Genomic DNA, 19,936 nt, shown 5'->3' on the forward strand with positions numbered 1-19,936 from the left:
TATTTCCAAACTATAAAAACGTTACCAAATGAAAGTGTTTAAGTTGTCACTTTTCATTAGCCAAGCCGTCAACGTCATGAAGTCAATTAATTTATTATTATTATTTTCTTATCAAAATGAAGTCAAGTAATTATCTCATCGGGATAACGCGTTCCTCAAAACTTTTCCATGCAGGATGTTACAAGTATAAAAATTACTCAAATAGTCTTCAAATTTATATTCGATTTACATTTTGGTCCCTTAATTAAATTATTTTTTCAAATGGTTCATCAACTCTATATTATTCGCTCCATTGGTCCTACCGTTACATTTTGTCAATATTTTCGTTAAATATGAGGGCAAATTGGTCATTATTTACCCTAAAAGTATGTTTAATCTAACAGAAAATTAGACGATAGGACCACTGGAGCGAATAATATAGAATTGATGGACCATTTGAACGAATAATTTAGTTGAGGGACCAAAATGTAAATCAGGTATAAGTTTGAGGACAATTTGAGTAATTTACCCTAACTTGTTATTAATTTTAAACTTAGCTAGTTATGTTTAATTATCTTTAATTGGATTGTCACGTTGTCTTCTCTTGTGGAATTGTGTCTTGTTGTTGTATGCCAATTATATATATGAGTGAATGAATAGTTATTTGATTTTTTGTTTCCTTATGTTCTTATTAAATTTGATTTTGACTCATGTTTTTTTTTTCAAAGTTAGGAAAGGAGAGGGGGGAAAACTCATACACACGGGTACCGTGGAGGTTTGAACTCAGAACCACTTAGGAGCACACCAAAAACCTAGTCCAATCTAACTAACACCACAGAGTAATTGTCATAGTTTTGGTGCCACAAAGTTAAACTTTGCGGAGGTGCTTTTGCCTTTTGTCCTTCTAAAGCTTTCAATTTTTCTCTTGTTCTGTTTTATCTTTATTTAATCTTAAAAAAACAAAGACCTAAAGTAGGCTTTGAGGAGAATGTTAGATTGGAAGTGTGCCACTATTAGTAATTAATTAATTATAATAGACGAAAATATAAACACCTTATAACTTGTCTATTTTTAATCCCCAAAATGAAAAATCATTTACCTCTTCCTTCATGTTCTCCTTCATCCTAGGCACTAGATGAGTAACAACCATTACAAATTTTTTTGTTGTGACTTTAGAGATTATTGGGTACGTTTTTCCATGAATAATCCATGACTAAAGGCTTTATTCTCGGAAAAACATGACCAATAATCTCCAAAAGTAAAAAAAAAAAAAAAAAAAAGGTGATCACTAACATTTTTTGTAGTGAACCATCAAACAGGCATTGTAGCTTGATAAGATAATAGGGGCACTAGATGTGAATTATACCACTTAGTCATGGAAGTGTGTCTGTTACCCTTGCTTATAGTTTAGAGTAATTCAAACTTGGATCCCAAAAAAACGCATGAAACGGCAGGTGTACATAAAGGTGAAAAGAATGAAGAGATGATTCCTTGGAGACACACTATTCTAATATTAGCGTCTCAATGGAATTGAAAAGTTAGTCTTTAGCCTACATCACATGCGCCTAATTCTAGCGCTAATTAGCTAGTTAGCTTTTGCCCAGTTAATTTATGCTCCAGCGTGCATCGATCAAATACAATAAAAGAATGTTGGTGGTGACTATTAGTACCATAAAGCTAAGGCTAGTTAGGGAGTGGTCCCCCATCCTATACACAACTAGTGATATATATAAACAAGGGTTTGGAAGCAAAGAGCTAATCAGCTAGTTAGCTTTTGCCTAGTTAGTATATTCATTGAGAAACCGAATATACCCATAAGTCCCGTTTGGTTCACGGAATGGATTTGAGTGGAAATCACATTCCATGTCATTTCTCAAGGGATGAGAAATGAAAGATTTCTTTCCTACGTTTGGTAATGCTGATAAAGTAATTGGGAGATATCACTTTATTTCATTTCTCATGTTTATTTTGAGTAGGAATGGAAAACAAAGTTTGTAGAAGTAGGGCTTCACTTTCCCTCTACTTTCCCATGTAAGGTCAACTATTTACCATGCTTGGACTTACCAAATATGAGAAAGTAATTGATTTTCCATTTCCAAGCCTCCTTTTCCATGAACGTAAAGTTTTATAATTGACACAAAGGGCAAATTAAGCTTTTGAAAGCAGATGAAACGTCACCGCGATAATAATTAATATGTGTGGATGGATTCCAAGCATGCAATGATGCAACACATTAATTCTACAATTAACGGCAACTTGTATGGATAAAAAAATAAAGTATATTGTAAGTATGTGTGGAAGGATATTGAAGCAATTGGATCGATCTTTCTTAAAGTTTATATTATGAATAATATGAGCATGACCATAAATTAATTAAGAAAGGCTGGCATGTTGAAATCACCAACGTGGTTGTTAACTTGTTAATTAGGTTAACGACAGCCTTTTGCTCCACACCTGAAAATCGTATGGGAAAGTAAAAGGAAGCTAGTGGAGAATATTTTCCTCACATGGTCAAGCCAGATTGAATGGAATATGAACCCCAGGTCAAGTTGCAATCTCTCCATTATTTATTATTATTGGTCCAACCCAAAGTTGACCAGTGGGTGAAAAAAAGAAGAATTTAATTAGAAGAAGAAGAAGAATAATAATAATAATAATTTAAGACATTTCCTATTGAAAGGGGTGATAGTATACTAAACTCACATACACTATACGGATACTAGAACTCGAACTCAAAACTTTCTAATTATTCATCTAACAACGTTATTGATGCAATAACCAGTAATGAAACAAAAGAATCAGCATGCCTGATGACACATGCAAACGTTCATATGTTAATAAAACTAAACAAAAAGGAAATATAAAATTGGAACGTGGGTTACGCCTAACCTAATTATAATTGATCATGTTGAAGCAGTACGTATCCAAAATATTGACTTCAAGTTCCGTTTAATTTATTAATTAATCTCAATTCACATGTACACTTGCCTTTGTTAATTTCCATCTATCCATCCATCTATAAATACACATGGCTCGCATTCCTCTGCCTTCCAATTCATATACCCCAAACACACATCTTCAATTTGCAACCATATATCATATTTATGGACTCCAACGAAGCTGAGCTCTCTTTTCTTTCTCCTTCCCTCTCCCCAACCAGCAGGTAATATAAACATGCTCTCTCTCTCTCTCTCTCTCTCTCTCTCTCTCTATATATATATATATATATATATATGATTTCCAGCAAATTTTTTTTAGTACAAGCAATTGGGGGAGAATGTTTTACACAAATATTCATTGAGCGTGATGGGTTTTGAATATATGCGCCCACATGGGTGGCGGAGCCACTCCTAGGCCTGGAATAGGCCCCCCCAATATTTTTATCTCTCCTCTATTATGTTATATATAACATATAGAATTTGTAATAAACAACTTATAATTTAATTTATAGTTCCCTCTAAAATAAGTTAGACATGACTAAATTATAAATATTTAGCTCTAAACATGTAATTATTGATTACTTAGGTGTTTTATATACTTGTGTTTTCTAATTTGCCCCTTCTAACTTTACAATTTTAGCTCTGCCCTTGAGTGGAGGTGAAAGAGCTCAACCAATTGAGTTATATCCATTGACATTTTAATTGTCGGATATGATCATAAATATAATGTTGTAGGGAAATTGTGCTGTAATTTTCTTTCCTCCTCAAAATAATGATAATAATAATAAGAATTAATGTGGACATTATTAAATTTTCATGGCGGGGAAGATGGTGGTCAGAGGACACAGTAGCCGTAGTTACTGGTGCAAACAAGGGCATTGGGTTTGCGCTTGTGAAGAGGATGGCGGAGTTAGGGATGACGGTCATATTAACAGCCCGAGACATTGAAAGGGGTTGCAAAGCTGTGGAGGCTCTGAGAGGCCAAGGTCTTTACAATGTAGCCTTCTCTTGCCTCGATGTATCGGACCCTTCTTCAATCAGAGCATTCACATCCTGGTTCAGAAAAAGCTATGCAGCCTTGGATATTCTTGTAATATTAAGTTTTCTCTTCCCCACCATACCATTTCAAGTTAATTATTTCATATTTATTGATTACTTCGCTGACCACTTCTATTAGGTGGGCCTCACTAATATATGTGAGACTCACATGTATTGAGAAGTGATTAGCAATGTGATATTATATAGTGATATATATAGTGTTACATATATAATATTGACCTAAAATTTGGGCCAATTTTTGAAAATTTAAGGTAAACAACGCAGCTGTGTCGTTTAATGATCTCAATGAAAACTCGGTGGAACATGCGGATACAGTGATGAAAACCAATTTCTATGGACCCAAGTTGCTGATTGAGGCCCTCTTGCCTGTGTTTCGTAGCTCTTCCTCCATAAGTCGGATTCTTAATGTTAGCTCCAGACTTGGCTCACTAAATGTAAGTGAAACAATTTTATATATAAATAGTTATATACATAAATTCTCCTATGTGAACGTTTGGACGTTATTACTGTGCGGTACATTATGTATTTTCTACTATCCCTCTCTGTTTTTTTCTTTATTTACATTGGTATCTGCATGATAATAACATACGGACATCTGGATGATTGAATAACTATACTTATATGATATATATATATATATATGTATTTTTTTTTATTTCACTTGCTCAAATTATATATATGGCCTTGCAGCAGCTAAGAAACCCTAGCATAAAACAAGTTATGAAAAGCGAAAGACTATCGGAAGAGGAGATTGAAGGGGTGGTTAATTTGTTTCTCAACGACGTGAAGAGCGGCACATGGAAGAGCAAAGGGTGGCCGAAATTATGGACCGACTATGCTGTGTCAAAGCTTGCACTCAACGCATATACAAGAGTTTTGGCAAAGCGATATGAGGGAAGGGGTTTGAGTGTGAATAGCTTCTGTCCAGGCTTCACACAGACATCTATGACTCATTGTAAGGGCGACCACACCGCAGATGATGCCGCGGGTGTGGCTGCTAGGCTGGCCTTGCTTCCTTCTCACCAGATTCCATCTGGAAAATTTTTCTTCTGGGGTAGTAGTAATGCTATATCCTCTAAATTATAGCTTCAGTGATTTGCATTTGGAGTTAGATTTAGTTTTTTGGCCACCAGGGCATAATGAAGTGGGCAATCTTTCGAGAGGGAGAGCCTGTAATTAATTTTTTCTGTTAAAGATACTTTGGGTATATGTACGCCACATGTGGGAAGAGAAACCAAGAAAATTTAGTAGGCGACCATTACTTGTTTGATCGGGTGTATTTATATCTTTGTGAGTTCGATGCTATAATCTTAAAAACACTAGAAATTGTTAGAACCAATCAGTACTATGTCGATCGGTTATGTAATAATCTATGTAAATCGCAGATCTTACGCAGCAGAAAAGTAATTTTGAAATTTAAATTTAAAAAAAAAACTTAGAACCTATTGCCAAGATGCATATTCAAACCAACTGGGACACATCATAACGTAGTGGGAGACTTTATTTGGTGACTTTTTACTTTATTTTTTATTTTAAACAGAAATCCAATCAAAGAAAGTATGCAAACCTCCTTCCACTGCAGTTTACTGCACAAATTTAATGTCACCCAATTCTTTGGCCAATTGATTTCAAATCGAGCCAAAAATTTGAAAAACATCATAATATAGTGGGGGGTCTTTTAATGAGTTTGTACTGAAATCAAATCAAATAAACTATGCAAACCTCCTAGCCCTCTTTGGGGAGGGAAAAGTGCAGTCCCTTATATGTGTGGGCACTTGACTTCTTAGTAAGAGGTCTTTTAGGCAAGATAGCTTGAGTTAAGGAACATAATCGTGGGAGCCCATGAGACCAAAATTGGACAATACCTTGCTGGTGAAATAGGGTCGTGACAAAATGGTATTAGAGTTGGACCTCGACTAGAAGTTTGCTTGCGACAATGCTGGGTGAGTGGATTGTAAGACTTATGAGCCCTTAAGGATGCAAGGCAAGAAGGGGCAAGAGTAGTAAGCAATCGTACATCACTCGGGGACGGAAATGTGAAGTGCCATATATGTGTGGTCAAAACTTGAGTTCCTTGTAAGAGGCCTTTTGGGCAACATAGCATAAGCTTGAGCCCAATGACGAATCCACCATGCTGTCAATGGGGTTAATTGACCCCATGAAAGCCATGAAAATGGTTGTGGAGGTTTTCAAGAGCAGTAAATGCTGCTATCATTATCAAGATTTTGTAATCCATTATTATATTTCTGTTCATCCAATTGTTTAGTAATGGCTTCTACTACTACTCCATCAAGCTTGACACGTTGGTTGAATGATTCTTATGATAATAGCCATGCTTGTTTGTTTGATCCACTATCAGTAAAACGAAGCCTTCTGTTTTCTCGTTATTATTAGGAGCTCTTACGAAGCGTTTCGTTACCAAAAGATGTAAAGCTTAATCTGGTGAAGCAAAATAATTTTAGCCTTAGATGGCAGCACAAGTTTTAACAGAATCAAATATTTAGCAACTCTTGCTATCTTATTGGCAATCCATACCGACCAAATGGAATGCATTTTATTTATGGACGGACAATTACAGACGGCCCTTCTACTATCTACTGCTTCCATATTATCTATACCTTTAGTATTAGCATAAACAATTTACAGACAAAGGGTAAATCAAAGGATTACTAAACGATGAATTATATAGCTTTTGCAAATCCTACCCTGAGATTGCCGAAGTCAAACACTGTGTGGTATGCTCCCAAGAACAGAGCTCCAAGAACCCTGCAGAATGTGCTCATTTCATGACATTCTTGCATAAACCTTAAAATGAAGATCTTATGCGAGGTGAAGAATCACAACGAATCATGAAGTAGAACCTAAAGGAGGGTCATAGTGACTTACCATAGAGGACCTTGCGGGGGAGGGACATCCAAAGCAACAAATCCACTAAGGCAGACAATAGAACATTTTCCTTCAACTTTAAGTATATACTGAACATCAAGTCCAAAACATGTTAGAAATGGAGTGAATCTAAAGGAAATTGGTTTAATTAAGTTCCTTTCTAAACATTTGAGTTCTATCTTAACAAAACCGTGCTACTTATGTTACAAAGTGTGGACTAAGAGCTATAACAAAACCTGTACCTGTTCTGGGGAGAGGGTGAAGGATTTGTTCCCAATTGTAAATGAAACATCTGGCATGAATGCAATGTTATCACAGTTGACAAATGACCTTCTCAACGGATTCGGAAGCTTCTCGCACAACTTTACTCGCAAAAAATTCACAAAGAAAGGAAAGAATCAAAAGAATTTTTAGCTTTGGTGTATGCATATTTATCAGTCAAGCCTCAATACTTTCAGAAGAATTACCTCATTCACATAGCTAAATATTTTTTCCTTTGCTATTTGCTTTTTAAGCTGCAGCTGAATCCAGTAGACAACCATTTCACACAAGGTACATTGAGGAGTTTCATCAACTGATGACTCCTTCCCAGTTTCATTCTCTATCACTGACTCAATATAGTTTCTGCAGAAGTAAATTTTGCCTTCTGCTATGGTTATTATGATGAAGATATAAAAAACTGAACAAAATAAACAAAATAATAATTGGAAGAAAAAGAAAAAGTCTCAACTTCACATTACGAGATCCATCATATGAACATAGACCGATATCCACACACACTATATCAGGCCGTACCTGCAGACATATGAGGTAAACTCTACTGCATTTCTTCATTTCCAAAAAGGAATTGCAAAGGAAGTGAAAAGGGAAAAAATACGAACCCCAGATACTAGATATTCCCATATCAAATTTCCATAAGTGGAAACAACATTTTTACATTCCAAGTTTGCATATCCGTCTGCTCCAATGGCATGGTTGATCTGAGCCACTATAGTCTGTAAAAGAAGAGTTAATCAAGGGTGGAATACAAGTTGTTACTGCTCAAAGTCTGAAGTTTTAAGCATGAGTTTATACAGTTGGACCAGCAAGGAAGGATGTTCCTGAGTCCACAATGGCAGCACAGCCACCCTTGCATAGTCCTGAAAATTTTAAACTTTCATGTCATATGATTGTAAATTGAATAAAAACAGAATCAAGTTATTTGGTTTTTTTAGGCCTCTACATATGTTTTTGGGAGAATTTTTGGCTTGTCAAGACCAGACATGTACATGAATTCCTTGACTCACCAAGCAGCAAATTTAATCTCTAAACATAGAATAAAGATAGTTAAACAACGTAGGAGTGGAAATGTAGTAGAACCTGTGGAATTGTCTGCAACAATAACATCTCCAACATCAATCTGGAGAGATGAACAAAACTGAATCAAATGTCATCTCATTTGGCAAGAAAAATATATTAGAGAGGAACACCAATTTCTTTTTGCTATAATAAACCTGCCAGTAACCCTTTTTTGAAATCGGGACATAGGTGTGATCACCCGTAAAGTGCCTCCAATCAAATCCACCAAAGACGATCTCACCTCCCACCCTTGATGTTGGATCATGATTTAGCCAGATAGAGAAAATTTGCTGGCTCATATGACCTTGTTGCACCATGTTATACCTGCACCCAGAAAACTAACTCATGCTTTTAAGCCATCAAAACTCCTTTTATATTTTTAATCAGCTGGGAGTGGGGATTCAAATATGAGATCTAATCCAAGTTCCAACGCTAAGATGAAAAGTACGACTAGACTAAAGCTAGTTAAAGATATATCAGGTTTAAGCAGTTTATGCCAGAAACATACCACACTGGTGTGGCTTCGCCAACAGAAATATCCTGAAATCCAAGTCCAAGGACCCCATCAAACCGTGCAGCTAAGAATGTAAGGACTCCTTCCCTTGTAACCTCAACAAATTCCTAAAGGATGGAAACCAGACATAGCATCAACAAATTGGAAAAAGAAAAAGTGTAAACAAAAAAAACTTTAGATAAACCAAAATGGAAATAGAGAAAGAGCACTACTTGATCTTTGATGATCACATCCCCAATTTTAACGTTGTCTGCACTGAAGTAGCCGGAAATGGAACCAGAGCCATAAGGAATTTTGCAGGGTATTCCTAAATAATAACACAAAGTAATTTTGAGTTTGATTCTAACAAAAATTTCCCACAAGAAATCTTCTGTGTCAATTAAAAAATTAAAAAAAGGGGTCAGTTAGATGCATACTCAAATGTAAGGGATGGGAAAGATTACCAATTTTGGTGTAGGTACTCGATATGCTTGCCCTGTATTTTGAATGAAAGTAACAAGCAATCTGCATACAGTCACACTTTAGAAACTACTCAAAACTCTAAGAACACCATAGATTCAAAGCATTTTGATAATTCACTGCCATACTTACAGAAAAGATGCATCTTGAAGATGGGACCCAAAGATTGGCGCTGCCAGTATCAAAGACAACAGCCAAGTATTGTGGGGGAGACCCAATAGCAATCTCTCCATAATATTGGGTATCAAAGTAATTTTTCAGATATACAATATTAGATTTAAGATTATTGGAGTTAATATTTACATCCCCCAGACCTCTAGGTTGAGAAACTTCTGTCTTGGTGATTCTTGCAGCATTCAATCTGTTGAGGCCTACAGGCTGCTTCTTGAGACCAATTCTCAGTAGCCCATCATTGGATATTGCAGCAGCCAAGGAGCCTGACCAAACCCAAATACAAATTGCAACCAGAAGACCCTTAAACGCCATGCTCATAGAGCTCTCTGGCTCCAGCCATGACAAAAAATAAATACAGTTTTAGAAGAATGAGCTCCACAGCTGTACAAATTGGACTGTATGTATTAAAGCTGGGATTAACTATCCATTTGCATTCAATTTCAGAAAAGTCTGTCTGAAATTTTTAAGTTTTCCCTACCAACTTCAAAAAATTCTTATAAATCAATCATACTGCAAAATTTTTGACACGATGAACAATATAATAATCAATCTGACAATACAATATTATTACAATATCTATGCTTAATTCACATAGGAAACAGCTATTAACATGCCAATGTTGGAATTTGAGTTACTAATACTGATGGGTCGTAATCAGAAACAAAGTTCATAGTTTCATACCTCACTGGCATTGGCTTTACGTGGTGAATTGTGCGAGTGATCATGAGTAGCTCAATGGGCTAACCTTTTTGTCCACCGTTTTATAGAACAGATGGAGAGAGAGATTTATAGAACAGATGGAGAGAGAGAGAGAGAGAGAGAGAGAGAGATTTAGGAAACCAGAAGGCAGTTTCCAGGTCCGTGCGAGTTAAGAATTTGCCAAAAGAATATACGGAGACAGCCACGCATCTTTGGTTGTAGAGTTTGCTGCTATGCCACAAGAGGATCATGCCTACAATTTCGTGGCCTTACAAATTACAATCACTTCTGTGCAAAATGCAGACATGCAATTCATCTAGCAAAGAAGGAAAAAAAGAAAACAAAATAAGTACTTAAAGTGGGAAATGCATGTGGCAAAGGGTCATGCAACAGTTTGTTGAGTAAGCAATAATCGGTTACTTTTATGTTGGGTTCAATAGGACAGTGTTCTCGTACATCGAAGCATTGAACAACATTAATTATAACATCAAGCAGGCGATTGACCTTAAGTAGTTTGTTTAATAATGATTAATGCTCTAATGTCTAATTACAAGAAACATACAATTTACTTGTATAATTAAAATGAGCAATGTCGAGAGAGGGGAGACTTGAACACAGGAATGACCCGAATTGTAATTGTCAATTATCACAAGGGATCTATTATTGCCACTCCTGAAAAGTCATAACTTCCTTTAATATATTGGAGGAATGATTACTTTTTTGAAATGTCAATAAACCTCCCTCGTTACAAATCTCCCTTAATACTTGTGTTTCAAAACAAAAATCAAATGTGTTGGGAGGCTGACAGACAAAAAAATTTAAGAGTTTAAACACTCGAGTAAGCCTTCATTTTACCAATTAAAAAAAAAGTAAAAAGAATTTCTTTGCAACTATTACTTTGCCTTTTCTTTTCCTTTATTTAGAAAATAAATAATAAAAAAAAAAGGAAAGAGGGAATTTGGGCTTTGGTGGGCCTATCTACTTATGGGCCTAAACAGAGCTTCGAAGCTAAGATTGGGCTGGCCACTAAATTAAAGAGTTAGCGCCCAAATCACGAGTGTAACGGCGGGTAGATTGTTCATCATCATCTTCATTAAACGAAAAAGAAAACTTTTTGTAACAAAAAAAAAAAAAAGAAAAAAAAAGAAGAAAACTTTTGGCGCTTGGGAGACGTTCACGTCTCCAAAAGGGCAAAATCAAAAACCCAAAATACTCTGCAAAGTCCGAGAGTTTGATTCTTACTTTCTCAGTTTCTGTTCAAGAATGGCGTTGGAGGACGACGACTGGGACTTGAGCGCCGAAGAACTCGATTCTCTCGAAAGAGACGCTTTCCAGAAACTCGCTCAGCAATGCATCAACTCTGCTTCTGCTTGTTCTTCCTCTTCTTCTTCTTCACATAATCACCACCAGCTGCATCCGTCTTTACTTCCACGAATTGCTTCCAAAGCTCCCCTGCAAAACCCATTCCCAATTCTCTTCCTAACAAGGTGGAACTTTTCTTTTTTCCCGTTTCCTTCTTGAAGTTTCTAGGGTTTCAGATACCTGATTTTTTGACAGTGTTATTTCCTTTTCACTTTGTTCTTTCTTCATTTCTTCATTTTGAATTATTATCCTGCTTTTGGGACTTTTTATTTATTTATTTATTTTTTTTTTAATAAAAGAAATATATATTATATATATATATATATATATATATTTAAAGTTAACACCTTCACTACCTTCATTGTCATTTTGGTTTTTTAGGATGTGCTGTAATAAACATATTTATTTGGCAACAATGCAGGTAGCACCTCTGTCTCCTGGGACCAGAGTATTATCTCCATCAGTCCCATCCATGTAAAGTAAATCTTGGTCAGTTTATTGCTTTTAACTTTTCTCTATTACTGCAGCATCAAAATTCATCTCTTTCCAAGAAAAAAAGAGATGTGTATGAAACCTACTTGACTGCTTCATTTTTTGTGCAACTTGTATTGAGCATGAATAGGAAGTTCCTACTCTTAAAAAGACAGATAAACGTTTCTTTTCCTTCTTCTTCATATTCCATAGTTTCTCTTTAAATGTTGAAAATGGATCAGGAAGAAACATCCCACCTTGACAATCACCAGTGGTTGAATCTTCCAATTTGATACCGTTCTGAACTTTTTCTCATTCAACTGATTATATTACTTGCTGGTTGCATTGTTCTGCCTGCTGACCTTAAGTAATTTCTGCATATCTCTCGGCTCCTTTCTCCAACTTGTTGCCTTTTTGCAAGAAGATGAACGTCTGAAGGAGCTACCTAAGCTCTCTGTCAAATTTTTTCTTCATGCTAGTGGAAACATTGCCACAACATTTCCTTATAACCAGGTATTCCTTCTATTTGCTTCAACAATGCTCATTTACAACTTGTCAAACTCTTCGTTTGCTTTATCAATTATGTTCTATCTTGCACCAGGTGCTAGTAGGTGCTGTGCGCAAGGTCCCCAAATCCTCATGGAATGCAAAAGAGAGGTATACCTCTTCAACTCCCTTTATGTTCTTATGTTTGGTTCATTGGTTTGGTTGTCTTTTACAAATGCTGGACATGTTATGAGATGGAGCTCAATCCATGTGTAAGTGTTCAAACTGCAGGTTATGGATGTTCCCTATATCTTCTTTGTCATCAGCAGAAAAATTTCTTCATGAAACTTCTGGTGTTAATGTTGAGGTGATAATAACTCTTGCCCTTTTCCATTTTTTATTCAGGCTTTGCATGATGATTCAGTTTAAATTAATATAAATTGAGTTTCAATGTAGACACTGTTACCATTTATGTTTGAAGTTCACCAAGTCTGGATTGTTTTTTAACTTCAGTTTTACCATATTTGATATTTTGTTGCAAAATTGTGCAGGTAGAGAACGTAGATCCCTTAGTTCACCGCGCTATTGCTGCTGCGTCTGTTTTTTCGGATATTCTAGGCTCATCCATTCCTTCAGCAGCCACAGGCACAGAGAGCTATCATCCGATCCGAGTTTGTCAGCCGTCCTCAGCTCACAGCCACCACCTTCAATGGCCAGTGCTTCACTCAGCCTCTTCATCATAAACAAGAATGTTCCGACTTGACTGAGGATGATTTGAAGGTATTAATTTCTCACAGACGAGAACGATGACAGGGCTTTTTCTTATTTCTTTAAAATAAATCGTATAGCCGAGCGGCTATACTCTCTAGTTAAATGTTTTTAGAATAAGTCGTATAGCCGCGCGGCTATACCTTTTTTTTCAATTTTTTAAAAGAACCGATCGGTTATATACTGTTATTTCTTATCTCTTTAAAAAGAAACAGTCTAGCCGAGCGGCTATACTCGATTTTTTGAATTGTTTTAAACTGAAATAGTATAGCTGAACGGCTCTACACTGTTTACACGTACGGCTATACTCTCAATAGTATACTCGGTTCCTCCATATTTTTTTTATAAAAGGAAACGTATAGCCGAGCGGATATACTCTTCCATATTTCTTTTGGACTTGTTTTAAAAGAAATAGTATAGCCGGTCGGCTATACTCCCGTTGGACATATACATACATATTTTTGAATTCCTTTTTAGCAATAGTATAGCCGAGCGGCTATACTCCATTTTAAATTTTTCCAAAGAAATAGTATAGCCGCCCGGCCATACTCCATTTATTAATAGTATAGCGGTGCGGCTATACTCGTATTGAACATGTGCGTACATATTTTTTATATTTAATACACTTATTTTGTTTTATAAAATTTTCAATAAAACACAAAAACTTCACGAATTATACACAAAATTCCCACATATTATTGAATACTAATAATATATACAAATAAATTTAAAATATGTTATATTAAAATCTTATATAGTAGCTGAAATTTTTAGTTGTAATTTGAAAAATAAAACACGTACGTATTTTATTCTTATAGCCACGTGGCTAAACAAAAAAAATCTATAAAGTATAAACTAATGCAACTAGGAGGTTCTTATTTATTAATTTTGATGTATTAAATAGTATAGCCGCTCGGCTTTATGCCTTTGTTAATAATTTTTTTTAAAGAAATGGTTTAGCCGTGAGGCTATACTCGGTTCTTCTAAATGTATAGCCCATCGGCTATACCCGGTTGTTTGAAATTGTTTTAAAATAAATAGTATAGTCGTGCGGCTAGACTCGCATTTAACTTATACATACATATTTTTTTATGTTTAATGCACATATTTTTTATGAAATTTCAATAACAACAAAAACTTCATGAATTATACACAAAATTCTCACATATTATTGAATACAAATAATATATACGAAATTTTTAAATATATTATATAGTAGCTGAACTTTTAAGTTGTAATTTTCTGAACTTTTTACCAAATTTGTATCTATAAAGTATAAAGTAATGCAACTAGGAGGGTCTTATTTCTTAATTTTGCTTTATTAAATAGTATAGGCGCACGGCTGTACTGGCTTTTAGCAATTTTTTTTTAGCCACCGGAAATACAAATCCAATTCTCATGTCACATTATTCGTTATGAATGAATGCGTCTTTCTTTGTAACATTGTTTTCAAATTTTAGTTAGGCCCCAGGGGGATAACATGAACCGTTTTCGAAAACATATCACAGGTACTGAGGGAATTCTTCCGGAATGATGAATTTAGACCCCAGAGGATAACATGCTCGTTCACTTCCAAACTCCTAGAGTTTGCGCCAAACTAGTTCCATGATTGTCCACTGCCTATTTCAAAGTGAAACCTAGGAATGGAGAGCAGCAGAAAATGGAATCAGAAGTGCAGATTTACCAAATGGCAAAGGAAAATGGTGGGTCTCCTTCCAATTATGCACTTATGGCAGGCATAACATAACCACAAAGATTGCAAAAGATAATGAACTTGCATAAAGGCTGAATATATATTTCGCGTTGGGAGCTGCATCAAATCAAAGCCACTCTTTTTCAAATTTCCAGTAAAAAAATTTCTTTGCTGAATCAACTTTTTCAACTTTTTGAAAATGATAACCAGGAGATATCAACTTAAATTGACTGATTCCTCCATCAAGTCCTCGGCTATTATTGGGCTGGCCACTAACTAAATTATAGAGCTAGCGGCCAAATCACGCTTGAGAGACGTTCATTTCTCAGAAAGGGCAAAATCAAAAACCCAAAACCAAAAATACTCTGCACAATCCGAGTGTGTGATTCTTACTTTCTAAGTTTCTGTTCAAGAATGGCGTTGGAGGATGACGACTGGGACTTGAGTGCCGAAGAACTCGATTCTCTTGAACGAGACGCTTTCTAGAAACTCGCCAGAACGCATCAACTCGCTTCGCTTGTTCTTCCTCTTCTTTTTCTTCTTCACATAATCACCACCAGCTGCATCAGTCTTTTCCTTCCACTATCAACAACAGTGTGGAAGCAAAATATCTCACCCTAGGTCAAATAATTAGGCCAATCAATTTGGGAATTATTTGACCCAATTGGGGGTTACCTAACCTAATTGGGAGTTACTTGAATTAATTGGGAGGTTACATAATTTAAATTGGATGTATTTGATCATCGCCTTAACAAGGGATTTGGTTAAATCCCTAATCCCTAAATACACCAACCTCACCAACCACGCCAACTTCACCAACCCCACCAACTTCGCCGAGTCCCCCTATAAATACTTGGCTACGCACGAGGATTGAGGTACGTTTGAATTCCTTCTGAAACTCTAGCCATCATATTCTTTCTCTCTCTCACACTAGGCTCCGGCCACCACACACGGCTCCGACCACCCGGTTTTGCTTGAAACACCCAACCTAACTTAGGCATCAGAGGGCCTTTGGCCAACACCCCCTGGGTGTGGTCCTTTTACTCCGATCTGTTTTGTAGGAAGAAAGAGAAGTGGAGAAGATGAAGGAATCTTAGGTGGAATATTCTAGTGGGACGAAAATCGCTCCCACAAATTGGTGCTTTCATTGAGAGCGCGAGATATATTCAAAGCGTGCTCCAAATCCATCTTTCACACATTTTTTTCAAACAACCATGGTTGATACAAGATGTACGAAGAGTAACGCCACCACAACGGGCCCATCTCATGGTTTCGTGGTGGAAACCTCAATGCAACTACAGGGATCGTGGCTGCCGACGCCTTGCAACCGTCTTCTAGTGCTTTGCAGCCGCCTTCAATTGCTGGAATTGCGAACAGCCGCCACATGACCCCGAGACCTCCATAGCCTTGCGATCGCTAGCGCCGATTATCTGAGGCTGCTCGCCTCACCGTCTGCCGTCGAGCACAAGAGCAGCCACACCACTTAACTACGGACTTGCTGCACCCCACGGCTACTCGACGCCGTCCCGCCTTGGAGCAGATCCATTCTCTCCCTCCTGGCTACGCAAGTCTCGTGGCTTGGTGCTCCGTGCCGAGGGGATGTGCGTTAACACGTGACGCCCTTCTTTTGATGCGGTGCGCGTGCGCGGCGTGCCAAAGCACGGTCTACCGTGGTGTCGAGATGGTGATGAGGTTTGGGTAGAAGATGGTTAAATGATGCGCCTGTTTTGAGTTCGACTCCTAATCAAATGATTGTGGCCGAGAGAGGAACTGATCTCGGCCATCAGGTTCACGACTTAACCTACAAGGCCGTTTAGTGGTGGTGTTGGTGGCGATTTTTAGGCGGTGCTCCGGCGCGTTGCTCAGAGAGCGACGGTCGTATGATATATGGGGTGAATGAGATGATAACAGAGATGGTGCTCCGGCGCCTTGAAAATCAAGGGTCGTATGATATATTGATGAATGAATTTTCCTTACAATCTACCACTACTCCTATGAAAGCAAATAAAGGTATTGAAAATGCATTATAGGAAAATATAATTTGCTCCGTGGGAGGCTTTTGGTTTTGTGTTTGAACTTATTTGAATGTAGTTTTGAGCTTAGTATTTATAGGGGAAGTCTTGGAGGGACAATCGAGGCTGAAAAAATTTGCACGGTGGAGTCTGATCGGGGCAAGTGGGTAGTCAAATCGGCATTTGGGATCGTGAAGCATGGCGGTGTGACCCCCATAAATCCCGGTAAATCTCGGCCACCACCCTGATCGTGGGTTCTGCCCCCTTGGTTGTAGGAATGCATTTAATGCCCTGGTCTAGTGGTTGGTGATCTGACCTCAAGTTGTAAGAATACTTGTGAAAATGTTTGCGCCTAACCACTCTGATTTGCATCACCAAATCCCGACTTCACTACTTCCTCTTCCCTCATGCATTAAATGCTTCTTGCGACTAGTGGGTTTGCTGCGATAGTCAGAGGCATTACTTCATTAAATGAGGCGTGACCTTGAGGCCATGTGGCGATTTAACCATAGTGTCTTCGGCCGTGTCTTTACGCCTTCGGCTTCGCCTATAATACCGCGGTCGCGAGGCCGAGAGAATTCTGCCTTTGCGCTTTTCTTTGTTTTCGAAGGCGAATGCCTAACGAAACTTGGCCGTTTCAGTTCATGAGTAGGTGCTAGGGCCGAGAGGAAGTCCCTTCAGTCAGTTTATGACCGTGATTTATTAGGCACAAACACCTCCTATGCGATCACACTTGATATATGCACCTGTGTACGCGTCTAATGGAGCCCTAGCCCACATGCCGTTGGGCCCGATGCACACCACTCTACTTAACTTGCGCAGTTAGGTGGACCTTAACTCACGGGTTGATCAACTCACATAGAAGGTCGAAGATTAAAACAACTGATTGGCCACCACTTAGGCGATCGGCTGATTCAAGGCCCCAACCTTGGACCCCGTGACGAGGAGATGAGGGCACACGAACATGCTAGCGAGCAGTTCGAGAGGTCCCAAGCTGGTCGACGAGGGCAAACCGCAGGGGAGAGCGAGATTGTGCGAGGAGACGCAGATACCGCGAGCCGTACTCGAGCCGTTAGAGGTTAGGTCCTGTGACCAATGTGCTCGAGAGGCTAGGCCCACATCCAATGTCCGTGGTCGCTTGGGTCCACAAGGAGCTCGAGTTCGTGAGCGGTCGCGACGAGCACAACGATTAACGCCCACCAGCCCGCTCGAGGTCCAACACACGGCGACAAGGCTGTGGAAGGATCCTCCCAAACTCAACCTTCTCTCCCGCCCCACGGGCAGGCAACCAAGGGATCGACCTTGGGAGCTGGAGAAGAAGTTAGCCAATCACGCTCGAGGCACCGAAGGCGTCGACCTGAACGACCTTCCTCGTGAGCAGAGGATGATGATCGACGCCCACGAGCCCGATCGAGGACCAAGACGCGGCAACAAGCTACGAGGAATCCTCACAAGCTCAATCTCCTAATTTGCCCCACGGCAGGGAACCCAAGGATCGACCCTTGGGAACCGAGGAAGAAGTTAGCCACACGCCGAGGCATCAAGACGCGACCGAACGACCTTCCTTCCAAGCGAGGATGACGATCGACGCCACCAGCCCGCTCGAGGACCAACACGTGGCGACAAGCCGCAGAGGAATCCTCATAAGCTCAATCTCCTAATCGCCCCACGGGCGGGCACCTAAAGGATAGACCCTTGGGAACCGAGGAAGAAGTTAGCTAGTCGCGCTCGAGGCACCAAAGACGTCGGCCGAGACTCCAACCTGCGGGCAGAGGATGTCGAAAAGCTAGTAAAGGACCAACTCCGAGGTCTCGGACTTAAAGGAAGCACGGAGAAGACCTGTGCAAGGAAAATGATCGAGTTGATCGCTTGCCCTTTATCGACGAGGTGGACTGAGCTCCGTCGCTGAAGCGGTTTACAACACCATCCATCACTCCATTCAAGGGGACTTTGACCCTGAGAGCCATTTGAGGCACTTCAAGAGCACCATGATCCTGTACAAGGTAGACGACACACTGATGTGCAAAGTGTTCGCGATGACTCTGTGAGGAGTAGCTCAAGATTGGTTCCACACTCTACCATCCGAGTCGATAGGCAAGTTCAAGGAGTTCGCCCTCATTTTCACAAAGGAGTACACCTCCTACGAGACGGTCGAGAAAGCATGCGGACCACCTGCTCAACCTGCGCAAGGAGCGACGAGTCTCTACGAGACTACCTGAGACGGTTTAAGGTTGAGAAGGCTAACATCATAGGATGCAATGACCAAGTTGCATCCTCAGCTTTCAAGAAGGGCTTGCAACCGAGTACGAGCTATACCGGGAGTTGGCCATAACTCCAAGCCAAACCTTGGCGAAAGTGTTCGCCACGGCAGAGCGCTACGCACTTTGGGACAATGATGGTATCGTTGTAAAGAAAGCCAGCAAGCAAGTTGACCATTCGACGAAGCAGGCAAACCAAAAAAGCAACAAGTTCGAGCAAAAGCCCAGATAAGCCCAGCGGCCCCAAGAGGGAAGCTCGTAAATAGGGACCGTCACCGAGTTTGCTATCCCAATCCACCGATCCTAGCTCGGTGAAGGACAAGCCGTGGGTGAGGAGACCACCACCCATGAAGAGTTATGCATACGGGGAGCCGGTCATCCCAACAACTGCAATGCCACCTTAACTGGTCGAGAAGGTCATTGCAGAAAGTCCGCATATCGGCTCGTGATGCTAACCTAAAAGGTCATTCAAATCAACATCATTCTAGAACTCCCAAGACCACCAAGGAAGATGCTCAGGCAACTTATGTCTCGAGTCACAACGGGAGTACCAGCCATTGTGGATACACCCATCATCGGCTTCCGAGCTTGACCTAACAAAGAGATCATTTACATCCAAATTGTTCGCATGGTCACCTGGGTTAGAGCAAGATTAGCAAACTTGCGATCGACCGCTTCAATGGGTCATCCATCATCACCGCTTTATGTCAACCACGCCAGCCTGCAGAAGAGATGCAACCGCTCGAGCGGTCGATCATTAAAGCCAAGGTGATCGACAAGCTCTAGCCATTGAAAAGAGTCTCCTACTCGTTGAATACCAACGTTGTTCCGGTCAAACA

The 19,936-nt window shown here is 39.3% G+C and overlaps 2 protein-coding genes and 1 non-coding gene across 6 annotated transcripts; 2 read left to right on the forward strand and 1 right to left on the reverse strand.

The window, feature by feature from the left end:
- Positions 1-3,048: 3,048 nt before the first annotated feature.
- Positions 3,049-5,245, forward strand: LOC103323393 (NAD(P)-binding Rossmann-fold superfamily protein). The gene is made up of 4 exons (XM_008225390.2): positions 3,049-3,142; positions 3,747-4,008; positions 4,229-4,411; positions 4,668-5,245. Exons 1-4 carry the CDS (start codon positions 3,084-3,086, stop codon positions 5,061-5,063), a joined length of 900 nt encoding a protein of 299 aa, XP_008223612.2. The 5' UTR covers positions 3,049-3,083; the 3' UTR covers positions 5,064-5,245.
- Positions 5,246-6,458: 1,213 nt separating this feature from the next.
- LOC103323394 (aspartic proteinase-like) lies at positions 6,459-11,430 on the reverse strand. Of its 4 annotated transcripts, none has more exons than XM_008225391.3 (15): positions 11,290-11,430; positions 10,030-10,363; positions 9,307-9,674; positions 9,159-9,219; positions 8,928-9,022; positions 8,710-8,822; positions 8,357-8,525; positions 8,223-8,262; positions 7,938-8,002; positions 7,745-7,858; positions 7,594-7,658; positions 7,331-7,487; positions 7,106-7,225; positions 6,864-6,952; positions 6,459-6,743 (listed from the first exon to the last, which is right to left on the reverse strand). In XM_008225391.3, exons 3-15 carry the CDS (start codon positions 9,664-9,666, stop codon positions 6,659-6,661), a joined length of 1,533 nt encoding a protein of 510 aa, XP_008223613.1. In that variant the 5' UTR covers positions 9,667-9,674; positions 10,030-10,363; positions 11,290-11,430; the 3' UTR covers positions 6,459-6,658. The 4 variants fall into 4 exon arrangements, with proteins under 4 accessions (XP_008223613.1, XP_088902015.1, XP_008223614.1 ...); XM_089045889.1 differs by having other exon boundaries at positions 9,132-9,219; XM_008225392.3 differs by having other exon boundaries at positions 9,307-9,678.
- LOC103323430 (uncharacterized) lies at positions 11,399-12,606 on the forward strand. The gene is made up of 3 exons (XR_016124114.1): positions 11,399-11,534; positions 11,831-12,393; positions 12,482-12,606. It is a non-coding gene; the product is annotated as an uncharacterized LOC103323430 (transcript).
- The last annotated feature ends 7,330 nt before the right edge of the window (positions 12,607-19,936 follow it).

The sequence above is a fragment of the Prunus mume genome, linkage group LG2 (assembly GCF_029339155.1).
Source record: "Prunus mume cultivar Tortuosa linkage group LG2, ASM2933915v1, whole genome shotgun sequence".
Taxonomy (NCBI): Eukaryota; Viridiplantae; Streptophyta; class Magnoliopsida; order Rosales; family Rosaceae; genus Prunus; species Prunus mume.

Bases quoted from the DNA above. Each gene is read 5' to 3' on its own strand.
- LOC103323393 (XM_008225390.2), top strand. From the start codon at position 3,084: ATGGACTCCAACGAAGCTGAGCTCTCTTTTCTTTCTCCTTCCCTCTCC. The intron at 3,143-3,746 runs GTAATATAAACA...ATGGCGGGGAAG, and splicing joins TCCCTCTCCCCAACCAGCAG to ATGGTGGTCAGAGGACACAG. The intron at 4,009-4,228 runs GTAATATTAAGT...TGAAAATTTAAG, and splicing joins ATGCAGCCTTGGATATTCTT to GTAAACAACGCAGCTGTGTC.
- LOC103323394 (XM_089045889.1), bottom strand. From the start codon at position 9,666: ATGAGCATGGCGTTTAAGGGTCTTCTGGTTGCAATTTGTATTTGGGTT. The intron at 8,823-8,927 runs GTAGTGCTCTTT...TCCATCCTTTAG, and splicing joins ATGTGATCATCAAAGATCAA to GAATTTGTTGAGGTTACAAG. The intron at 6,953-7,105 runs GTACAGGTTTTG...CTTGATGTTCAG, and splicing joins TCACCCTCTCCCCAGAACAG to TATATACTTAAAGTTGAAGG.